The sequence below is a fragment of the Anolis carolinensis genome, chromosome 3 (genome assembly GCF_035594765.1).
Source record: "Anolis carolinensis isolate JA03-04 chromosome 3, rAnoCar3.1.pri, whole genome shotgun sequence".
Lineage (NCBI taxonomy): Eukaryota > Metazoa > Chordata > Lepidosauria > Squamata > Dactyloidae > Anolis > Anolis carolinensis.
The window spans coordinates 1858871-1870223 of record NC_085843.1 but is presented as its reverse complement, the minus strand read 5'-3'; the positions used below and the strand labels follow the sequence as shown (position 1 = coordinate 1870223).

The 11353-nt window shown below is 40.3% G+C and overlaps 1 protein-coding gene and 1 long non-coding RNA gene across 2 annotated transcripts; one reads left to right on the top strand and one right to left on the bottom strand.

The window, feature by feature from the left end:
* Window positions 1-1622: 1622 nt before the first annotated feature.
* On the bottom strand, window positions 1623-11240 carry LOC134297304 (uncharacterized). The gene is made up of 2 exons (XR_010004016.1): window positions 11175-11240; window positions 1623-5413 (listed from the first exon to the last, which is right to left on the bottom strand). It is a non-coding gene; the product is annotated as an uncharacterized LOC134297304 (long non-coding RNA).
* Window positions 1641-3879, top strand: LOC134297303 (hemoglobin subunit beta-2). The gene is made up of 3 exons (XM_062974376.1): window positions 1641-1776; window positions 1874-2096; window positions 3648-3879. The coding sequence occupies exons 1-3, from the start codon at window positions 1685-1687 to the stop codon at window positions 3774-3776; spliced, it is 444 nt and encodes a 147-aa protein (XP_062830446.1). The 5' UTR covers window positions 1641-1684; the 3' UTR covers window positions 3777-3879.
* Window positions 11241-11353: the final 113 nt, after the last annotated feature.

The following is an 11353-nucleotide window of genomic DNA, read 5'->3' as shown; positions in this document are numbered from 1 at the left end:
ATCATCCATCCATCTATCCAATCATCTACTGACCTACCTACCTACCTACCATCCATCCATCCATCCATCCATATATCCATCCAATCATCTATCCAATCATCTACCTACCTACCTACCTATCATCCATCCATGTATCCATCCAATGATCCATCCATCCAATCATCTACCTACCTACCTACCTACCTATTATCCATCCATCCAATCATCCATTCAATCATCCATCCATCCATTTATTCAATCATCTACCTACCTACCTATCATCCATCCATCTATCTATACCAGGTAAGGACAAACTTCAGCCCTCCAGGTGTTTTGGGCTGCAATTACCACAATTCCTAACATCTGGTAGGCTGTTAGAAATGGTAGGAGCTGAAGTCCAAATCACCTGGAGGGAGGGCCCAAGTCTGCTCATGCCTGATCTATACAGGGTTGGACTGGATGACCTTTGGGTGACCATTCCGAGTGTAGGATTCTAGGACTGTATAAACATAGCTGGATGCCCATCTTCTGGGAGTGCTTGCCTTGTGTCTTCCTCCCTGGCAGAAGGGGACTGGATTGGAGGACCTTTGGAGAGACCCTTCCATGTATGCGATTGTAGGATTCTGTAAACAGGAGCTGTATGACCATCTGTTGGGGGTGCTTGCATTGAGTCACCCCCCTGGCGGAAGGGGGTTGGACTGGGTGACCTTTGGAGAGACCCTTCCATGTCTAGGATTTTGTAAATAGAGGCTGTATGGCCATCTGTTGGGAGTGCTTGCATTGTGTCTTCATGCACAGAAGGGGGGACCATTCCAAGTCTAGGTTTTTAGGATTGTATCAACAGAAACTGTATGGCCATCTGTTGGGGGTACTCACATTGAGTCATCCCCCCCCCCCCCCCGGCAGAATGAGATTGCATTGGATGATCACCTAAGTAAGTAAGTAAGTAATCTAGAATTCCATAAACAAAAGCTGCATGGCCATCTGTCAGGAGTGCTTGCATCGAGTCATTCTGCTTGGCAGACAGGGGCTGGACTGGATGACCTCTGGGGAAGCCTTCTAAGTCTAGGACTCTGTATAAACAGAAGTTGTATGGCCGTCTGTTGGGAGTGCTCACATTGTGGCAGAATGGGGTCGAACTGGACGGCCCTTGGGCCAGACTTGACCCCTTGGCCTTGGGTTGGGGGCCATGGACCATTCCTTTTGGGTAGAGACCCCCATCCATCCATCCATGCATCCTCTGAATCTGAGATGCGGACTCTAAGCAGGAAGGTGCCCAGAGGAAGGCGACTAATGATCAAGGGTCTGGAGAACAAGAATCCCTATGAGGAGCGGCTGAAAGAGCTGGGCATGTTCTTGCAGAAGAGAAGGCGGAGAGGAGACATGAAGGGGGAGAGAGAGCTGTTCAGCAGTGGAACTCTCTGCCTCAGAATGTGGTGGAGTCTTTGAAGCAGCAGCTGGGTGGCCATCTGTCAGGAGGGCTTTGAATGCGATTTTCCTAGGATTCTATGCCTCGTGGGCCTCTGTGGCCCCTTATCTAGCCCCTCCCTGGCTGGGCCGGGAGGGAGGGGCCCCTTTGTGGGGGGCGGGGCCGGCCAAGGGTATAAAGGCCGTGCCAGTCCCTCCCAGGCTCATCTCTGTCCTGACCGCTTCCTTCCTTCCTTCTTTCCTTCGAGAGCAGAGCCCGCTTGACCACTCCGCCACCATGGTGCACTGGACCGCCGAGGAGAAGCAGCTCATCACCGGCCTTTGGGGCAAAGTGGACGTGGCCACCGTGGGGGCAGAATCCCTGGGCGGGTAAGGGACACCCCTTTCCTTCTCTTCCTTTTTGGGGGGACCAAAGTGACCCCTGCTTTGACCCCCACCTTGACCGCTCCCTCCTTCTCCCCTGCAGCATGATGTGCGTCTACCCCTGGACCCAGAGGTTCTTCCCCGACTTCGGGAACCTGTCCAGCCCCACGGCCATCTGCGCCAACCCCAAGGTCCGGGCCCACGGCAAGAAGGTGCTGACCGCCTTCGGGGACGCCATCAAGAGCCTGGACAACATCAAGGACACCTTCGCCAAGCTGAGCGAGCTGCACTGTGACAAGCTCCACGTGGACCCCGAGAACTTCAAGGTAGGGCCCAGGGAGGGAGGGGGGGCACCACCGGGTGAGGGTCACAAAGCCAGGCTGCGGTCACTCCGTAGGGCCAGGAGTGACCACATAGTGCCAGGAGAGACAGCATAGCGCCAGGAGGGATCGCATAGTGTCAGGAGTGACCACACATTGCCAGGAGTGACTGCACATTGCTAAGAGTGACCACATAGTGTCAGGAGTGACCACACATTGCCAGGAGTGACTGCACATTGCTAAGAGTGACCACATAGTGTCAGGAGTGACCACACATTGCCAGGAGTGACTGCACATTGCTAAGAGTGACCACATAGTGTCAGGAGTGACCACACATTGCCAGGAGTGACTGCACATTGCTAAGAGTGACCACATAGTGTCAGGAGTGACCGCACATTGCCAGGAGTGACTGCACATTGCTAAGAGTGACCACATAGTGTCAGGAGTGACCACACATTGCCAGGAGTGACCGCACATTGCTAAGAGTGACCACATAGTGTCAGGAGTGACCACACATTGCCAGGAGTGACTGCACATTGCTAAGAGTGACCACATAGTGTCAGGAGTGACCACACATTGCCAGGAGTGACCGCACATTGCCAGGAGTGACCACATAGTGTCAGGAGTGACCGCACATTGCCAGGAGTGACCACATAGTGTCAGGAGTGACCGCACATTGCCAGGAGTGACCACATAGTGTCAGGAGTGGCCACATGGTGCCAGTAGTGACCACATAGTTCCAGGAGTGACCATATCGAGCTAGGAGTGACCACACAGTGCCAGTAGTGACCACATAGTTCCAAGAGTGACCACATAGTGTCAGGAGTGGCTGTACATTGCCAGGAGTTACTGCATAGTGTCAGGAGTGACTGCACATTGCCAGGAGTGACCACATAGTTCCAAGAATGACCACATAGTTCCAGGAGTGACCACATCATGCTAGGAGTGATCACATAGTGCCAGTAGTGACCACATATTTCCAGGAGTGACCATATTTAGCTAGGAGTGACCACATAGTTCCAAGAGTGACCACATAGTGTCAGTAGTGACCGTACATTGCCAGGAGTGACTGCACATTGCCAGTCACAGTGCCAGGAGTGACCACATCATGCTAGGAGTGATCACATAGTTCCAGGAGTGACCATATCGAACTAGGAGTGACCACATAGTTCCAAGAGTGACCACATAGTGTCAGTAGTGACCGTACATTGCCACGAGTGACCGCATGGTGTCAGGAGTGACCACACATTGCTAGGAGTGATCACATAGTTCCAAGAGTGACCACACAGTGCCAGGAGTGACCACATAGCATAGTGCCAAGAGTGATTGCATCGTGCTAGGAGTGACCGCATGGAAGGGGCCCACAAAGGTCATCTAGTCCACATGGAGTGTCGGGGTTGGACTAGATGGCCTTTGTGGCCCCTTCCAACTCTAGTATGAATCCATGGGGTTAGAAAGCGGGATCTTTCATGTATAAGCGGCTGTGAGGAATGGTGGGAGTTGCAGTCCAAAACACCCGTAGGGGAGGCCAAAGACCCACACCTGCTCTCCTTCCAGCTCCTGGGCAAGATCCTGCTCCTGGTCCTGGCCGGTCACCACGGGAAGGACTTCACCCCGGCCTGCCACGCCGCCTACCAGAAGCTGGTCAACGTGGTGTCCCACGCCTTGGCCCGCCGGTACCACTGAGGAGGGGTCTCCGCGGCCCCAAGGAGCAGCAACGGCGGGCATCGCAGCCCCCGTCACAAGGCCTGACCACCCCCCAATAAAAGCCTCCCCTTCAACCTGAGAACACTGCCCGGTCTGTGTCTCCTTTGCGTCTCTTTTGACCTCTGATTGGGAAGTGGGCGAGGGGCTTCAGACCCACATTTGGGGGTGGCTGGATGGGTCATATGGGGAGGGGAGAGTGGGACGGGAGGGAGGGAGGGATCTCGGGGTCTTAGGAGCAGAACACAAGCTGGATACAAGCCCACAGTGCCATAGAATCATAAGGTTAGAAGGGACCCCCAAAGGTCATCTAGTCCAACCCCAATAATAATAATAATAATAATAATAAATATTATAGGAGTTGGAAGGGACCCCCAAAGGTCATCCACTCAGTCTCAATAAAAATAACAAAAATAATGCTACTTATAATAATTAACACCATAGAATACTAGATTTGGAAGGGATCCCCAAAGGTCATCTAGTCCAACCCATTTTATTCCACCATGCAGGAAAAGCACTATCAAAGTGCCTCCAACAGATGGCTATCCATCCAGACTCAATAATAATGATGATGATGATGATGATAATAATAATAATAATAATAATAACAATAAATATAATAGAATCCTAGAGTTGGAAGGGACCCCCAAAGGTCATCTAGTCTAACCCATTTTATTCCACCGTGCAGGAAAAGCACAATCAAAGCACCCTCAAGAGATGGCTATCCACCCAGTCTCAATAATAAATATAATAAATATAATATAATAGAATCATAAGGTTAGAAGGGACCCCCAAAGGTCATCTAGTCCAACCCATTTATTCCACCATGCAGGAAAAGCACTATCAAAGTGCCTCCAACAGATGGCTATCCATCCAGACTCAATAATAATGATGATAATAATAATAATAATCTATATATATAAAAGATTGATGGCATCACGGCAATGCACAAAACAACAAATCTACAGGCCCCCCAAACTCGAAATTTGACAACACAACCCATCATCCACGCCTCTAGGTTGATACAACAAAAAGCAAAGAAAAATAAAGTCCGAATTAGAGAGAGAGGAATAATTGCTTTTATCCAATTGCTGCCAGTTAGAAGGCTAAGCTCCTCCAACTTGGTCTCCTAGCAACCCAATAAAAATAATAAAAAACACTAAAAATGTGATACAATAAAATACTATAATAACAGAAAATAACTAAAAATAATACAAGAAAATAATAAAATATAATAAAAATATAACTTACAATAAAGTTAATTAAAAAATGCAAATAACGTCAAATAAAAATTACACAACAATTTTTAACCAATACCACCACCACTTTGCCACAGCAACGCGTGGCCGGGCACAGCTAGTCTATCTATATATATAAAAGATTGATGGCATCACGGCGATGCACAAAACAACAAATCTACAGGCCCCCCAAACTCGAAAATTGGCAACGCAATCCATCATCCCCGCCTCCAGTAGGAAACAACAAAATATCACACAAACCAAAATCACAGGGCCAAAAACCATAACAGACCACAACAGACCTCACAACGTCTGAGGATGCCTGCCATAGATGTGGGCAAAACATCAGGAGAGAATGCTTCTGGAACATGGCCATACAGCCTGGAAAACACACAACAACACAATGATTAAAGTCCCTCTCACAGAATCCAGAATGCACTGACTGCCATTATAAACCTACTAGCTGTGCCCGGCCACGCATTGCTGTGGCGAAGTCTGGTGGTCTGGGAAATAAAGTAATGAGGAATTGGTGGTAGTTCAGGTCAAGGTAAAGGTTTTCCCCTGACTCTGGGGGTTGGTGCTCATCTCCATTTTTAAGCTGAAGAGCCGGCGTTGTCCGTAGACTCCTCCAAGGTCATGTGGGATCACTGCATGGAGCACCGTTACCTTCCCGCCGGAGCAGTACCTATTCATCTACTCCCATTTGCATGTTTTCGAACTTCTGGGTTGGCAGAAGCTGGGGCTAACAGTGGGGGCTCTCTCCGCTCCCCCAATTCAAACCTGCCTTTCGGTCCAGAAGTTTAGCAGCTCAGCGCTTTAACACGCTGCGCCATCAGGGGATATCTATCTATATATATAAAAGATTGATGGCATCACGGCGATGCACAAAACAACAAATCTACAGGCCCCCCAAACTCGAAAATTGGCAACGCAATCCATCATCCCCGCCTCCAGTAGGAAACAACAAAATATCACACAAACAACAATCACAGAGCCAAAAACCACAACAGCTGTGAATCTCAAAGGCTCCTTTAAGAGCCAACCTCTATTCTGGGGAAACTACAGTTCCCATCATGCTCTGCCATGCCTCTTCCCCAATGGCAGGGAGAGTTTGCAACGTTTCCTTAGCTACTGTATGGAAAACTTCCATTCTTCCTCCTTTGGTTATACAACAGACAAGCTTGGGTTATACAAAACCAGCACCTTGTGGCTCAAGTGACTTCACTCCAATCGATATTAAATAACAATCATAAAACAATACATTAATCAGTCAATAAATAGGCAATATGCTTTCCTCCTGTTTTTCTCCCAACAGTTTCCAAAAAGCGAACCTCTGAGGATGTGCAAAGTTTCTTTTCTCTGCCATTCTGTTCTCTCTATTGTGTATAAGGGGTGGCTTTTAAATACCCCATCTTCTATATATATAAAAGAGTGATGGCATCAGGGCAGCGGACAAAACAACAAAACTACAGGCCCCCCAACCTCGAAATTTGACAACACAATCCATCATCCACGCCTCTAGGTTGATACAACAAAATGAAAAGAAAAATAAAGTCCTAAATACAGGGAGAGGAATAATAGTTGTTATCCAATTGCTGCCAGTTTGAAGGCTAAGCTCTGCCCACTTGGTCTCCTAGCAACCTCCTCAGCCCAGGGGACAGGCACAGTTAGGCCTCACTTAGGCCTCTTCCACAGATTATCAGATTTTAAATGGATTATATGGCAGTGTAGACTCAAGGCCCTTCCACACAGCTATATAACCCATTTAGAATCTTATATTATCTGCTTTGAACTGGATTATCTTGACTCCACACTGCCATATAATCCACTTCAGTGTGCACACTAAACATAAAGACAACCATACAACAGACATTCAATACCACCACTACCTCAACAATTTCTCACCAACACCACCAGACAACGCCACAGCAACGCGTGGCCGGGCACAGCTAGTAATATTATAATGCTATCATAATAATAAGGCTTTTTAATACTCCATACTATAATAATAATAATAATAACACTTAACCATCATTGGATCTTCAAACTAAATCTCATCAGATTAATTACCATTGAATGACCTTACAACTTCAAACCCTGCCTGCTTCCTACTTAGGGGAATCCTTTCTTGGGAGGAATAATAATAATAATAATAAGTCTTCACAAATAATAATAATAATAATAATACACTATTATAATTGACATGTCGTATTAGTAATAATATTGCAATATAGTAATATATCATGCTTATATTGTGCTATGCAATATAATAATAATAATAATACATATTATAATTGTATATTATATATGACATATCATATTACGAATAATATTGCAATATAGTGGCATAGTACAATATAGTAATATATCATGCTTATATTGTGCTATGCAATATAATCATAATAATACACTATTATAATTGTATATTATATATGACATGTCATATTACTAAGAATATTGCAATATAGTAATATATCATGCCTATATTGTGCTATGCAATATAATAATAATATGCTATTATAATTGTATATTATATATGACATGTCATATATAAAGGGGAATCCTTTCTTGGGAGGAATAATAATAATAATAATAATAATAATAATAATAATAATAAACCTTTGGAATATAAGAATAATATTACATCATAATAATAAACCTTTTAAATATAATAATATTACATAGTAATAATGAAAATAAGCCTTTCAAATATAGTAATAATATTAAATCATAATAATAAACCTTTGGAATATAATAATAATAATAATAATAATAATAATAATAATATAATACAGCAGGTTGTATATATATATATATACACACACACACTGGTATATATGAATAACCCATACTCACCATACACCATATATAGGTGTGGGATACATACATATATGGAATATATATAGGCAACTTCCGATTATTTCTATATGAGAAACAGAATCTATATACATATACACACATTTGTATATGGATACAACGTACAACAGATGCTCAACGTACAACATATGACTACTTCCTACCAAGGGCAACCCTTTGTTACCCAGCTTAAATACAGTTGAATATCCTTTCACCTTCCAACCCTCGCTCCTTCCTACCTAAGCTAAACCTTTCTTCACCACTTTTAATACCATTCAATACCCTTACACCATCAAACCGTACTTCCTTCAGACTTTAACTACTAATGGACTTACTGGAAGTTCACTAGACATGATGTGAGCTCAAGATCACACACAATCTTATCCATTTTCTACATATATACAACCATAACACATATACCACGACTTCCTCATTACTTTATTTTCAACACCACCACACTCCTCCACATCAAGACGTAAAGAACAACACTCTGAAAACAGATGAATTCCACACAAGAAACAAACACAGCCACCTAACACATCCCAACAAACGATTCCCCCACTCAGGAATCACCCAGGCTTTGAGGCTGAAAGGCCATTACATGCCAATCATTCCAGCTAATTGAACCATTCATACTTCCGTCCAAACGACAAAAAAAAAAAAAAAAAAAGGAATAACCACAAATACTGCATATTCACAACCTTTTGGAAATGACATATACCAACTACCACCAATTGCTCAATACTTTATTTCCCATATCACCAGACTTCGCCACAGCAACGCGTGGCCGGGCATAGCTAGTTATTTCATAAAGCTTGTGAATATACAATATTTTTTGTCTGTTGGAGGCAAGTATGAATGCTGCAATTAGGGAAAATGATTAGCATGTAATGGCCTTGCAGCTTTAAAGCCTGGCTGTTTCCTCCCTGAGTGAATTTTTTGTTGGGAGGTGTTAGCTGGCCCTGATTGTTTCCTGTCTGGAATTCCCTTGTTTTCAGAGTGGTGTTGTTTGTGATATTTTATGTGCTTCTACTGTCTGTGGCCCTGAGAAAACAGAGGATTTGCCAGACTTTGATGATGGGAATACCTTGTTAGGAGGTGTTAGCTGGCCCTGATTGTTTCCTGTGTGGAGTTCCCCTGTTTTCAGAGTGTTGTTCTTTATTTAGTGTTTTGATTTTAGAGATTGTATTGTTCTGTTTTATTATACCACAGTAATTTTTATATATTCTGATTTTAGTGTTTTGAATACTTGGAGGCAGATTGCATTCATTTTCACAGTTCACAGCAAAATAATAATAATAATAATAATAATAATAATAATAATAATAATAATAATAATATATTACTATATTGCAATATTATTAGTAATATGACATGTCATACATAATATACAATTATGAGTGTATTATTATTATTATTATTGTATTGCATAGCATAATATAAGCATGATATATTGTACTATACCACTTTATTGCAATATTCTTAGTAATATTATATGTCATACATAATATACAATTATGATAGTGTATTATTATTATTATTGTATTGCATAGCACAATATAAGCATGATATATTACTATATTGCTAAATTACTAATATTATTAGTAATATGACATGTCATACATAATATACAATTATAATTGTATATTATTATTATATTGCATAGCACAATATAGGCATGATATATTACTATATTGCAATATTATTCGTAATATGACATGTCATATATAATATACAATTATAATAGTGTATTATTATTATATTGCATAGCACAACATAGGCATGATATAGTACTATATTGCAATATTATTAGTAATATGACATGTCATATATAATATACAATTGTAATAGTGTATTATTTTTATATTGCATAGCACAATATAAGCATGATATATCACTATATTGTACTATACCACTGTATTGCAATATTATTCGTAATATGACATGTCTTATATAATATATAATTATAATCGTGTATTATTATTATATTGCATAGCACAATATGAGCATGATATACCACTATATTGTACTATACCACTGTATTGCAATATTATTCGTAATATGACATGTCATATATAATATACAATTATAAGTGTATTATTATTATTATTATTATATTGCATAGCACAATATAGACATGATATATTACTATATTGCAATATTATTAGTAATATGACATGTCATACATAATATATAATTATGATAGTGTATTATGATTATATTGCATAGCACAATATAGGCATGATATATTACTATATTGCAATATTCTTAGTAATATGACATGTCATATATAATATACAATTATAATAGCTTATTATTATTATATTGCATTGCACAATATAGGCATGATATATTACTATATTGCAATATTCTTAGTAATATGACATGTCATATATAATATACAATTATAATAGCTTATTATTATTATATTGCATTGCACAATATAGGCATGATATATTACTATATTGCAATATTATTAGTAATATGACCTATCATATATAATATACAATTATAATAGCTTATTATTATTATATTGCATAGCACAATAGAAGCATGATATATTACTATATTGCAATATTAGTAATATGACATGTCATATATAATATACAATTATAATAGTGTATTATTATTGTATTGCATAGCACAATATAGGCATGATATATTACTATATTGCAATATTCTTAGTAATATGACATGACATACATAATATACAATTATGATAGTGTATTATTATTATTATTATTATATTGCATAGCACAATATAAGCATGATATAATTACAATAGTGTATTATTATTATTATTATTATTGTATTGCACAGCACAATATAAGCATGATACATTACTATATTGCAATATTATTAGTAATATGACATGTCATATATAATATACAATTATAATAGTGTATTATTATTATATTGCACAATATAGGCATGATATCTTACTTATATGTCATACATAATATACAATTATGATAGTGTATTATTATTATATTGCACAATATAGGCATGATATCTTACTTATATGTCATACATAATATACAATTATAATAGTGTATTATTATTATATTGCACAATATAGGCATGATATCTTACTTATATGTCATACATAATATACAATTATGATAGTGTATTATTATTGTTGTTGTTGTATTGCATAGCACAATACAATTCGTAATATAACATGTCATATAATATACAATTATGATAGTGTATTATTATTATTATTATTATTATTATTATTATTATTATTATTATTATTATTATTTTAGACTCTTTTAATACTGACCTTTCAGTGGAATCCCTTCTCCGAGGGAAGCACGGTGCCATAGCCGCCCAAAAGACTACATTACCCGGCAGGCCTTTGGCCGGCTCTCGCACTGCGCAGGCGCCTGCCATCGCGTAAGCGCCCTCTACCGATGCCTCCTCCCTCTCCCACTCGCTCGCCTTCTGATTGGCCGGGCGCAA

What these genes read in the sequence shown, in the direction of transcription:
- LOC134297303 (XM_062974376.1), top strand. Translation starts at nt 1,685, where the DNA reads ATGGTGCACTGGACCGCCGAGGAGAAGCAGCTCATCACCGGCCTTTGG. An exon ending in GGGGCAGAATCCCTGGGCGG is followed by an intron (nt 1,777 to 1,873) that starts GTAAGGGACACC and finishes TCTCCCCTGCAG; the next exon opens with CATGATGTGCGTCTACCCCT. An exon ending in TGGACCCCGAGAACTTCAAG is followed by an intron (nt 2,097 to 3,647) that starts GTAGGGCCCAGG and finishes CTCTCCTTCCAG; the next exon opens with CTCCTGGGCAAGATCCTGCT.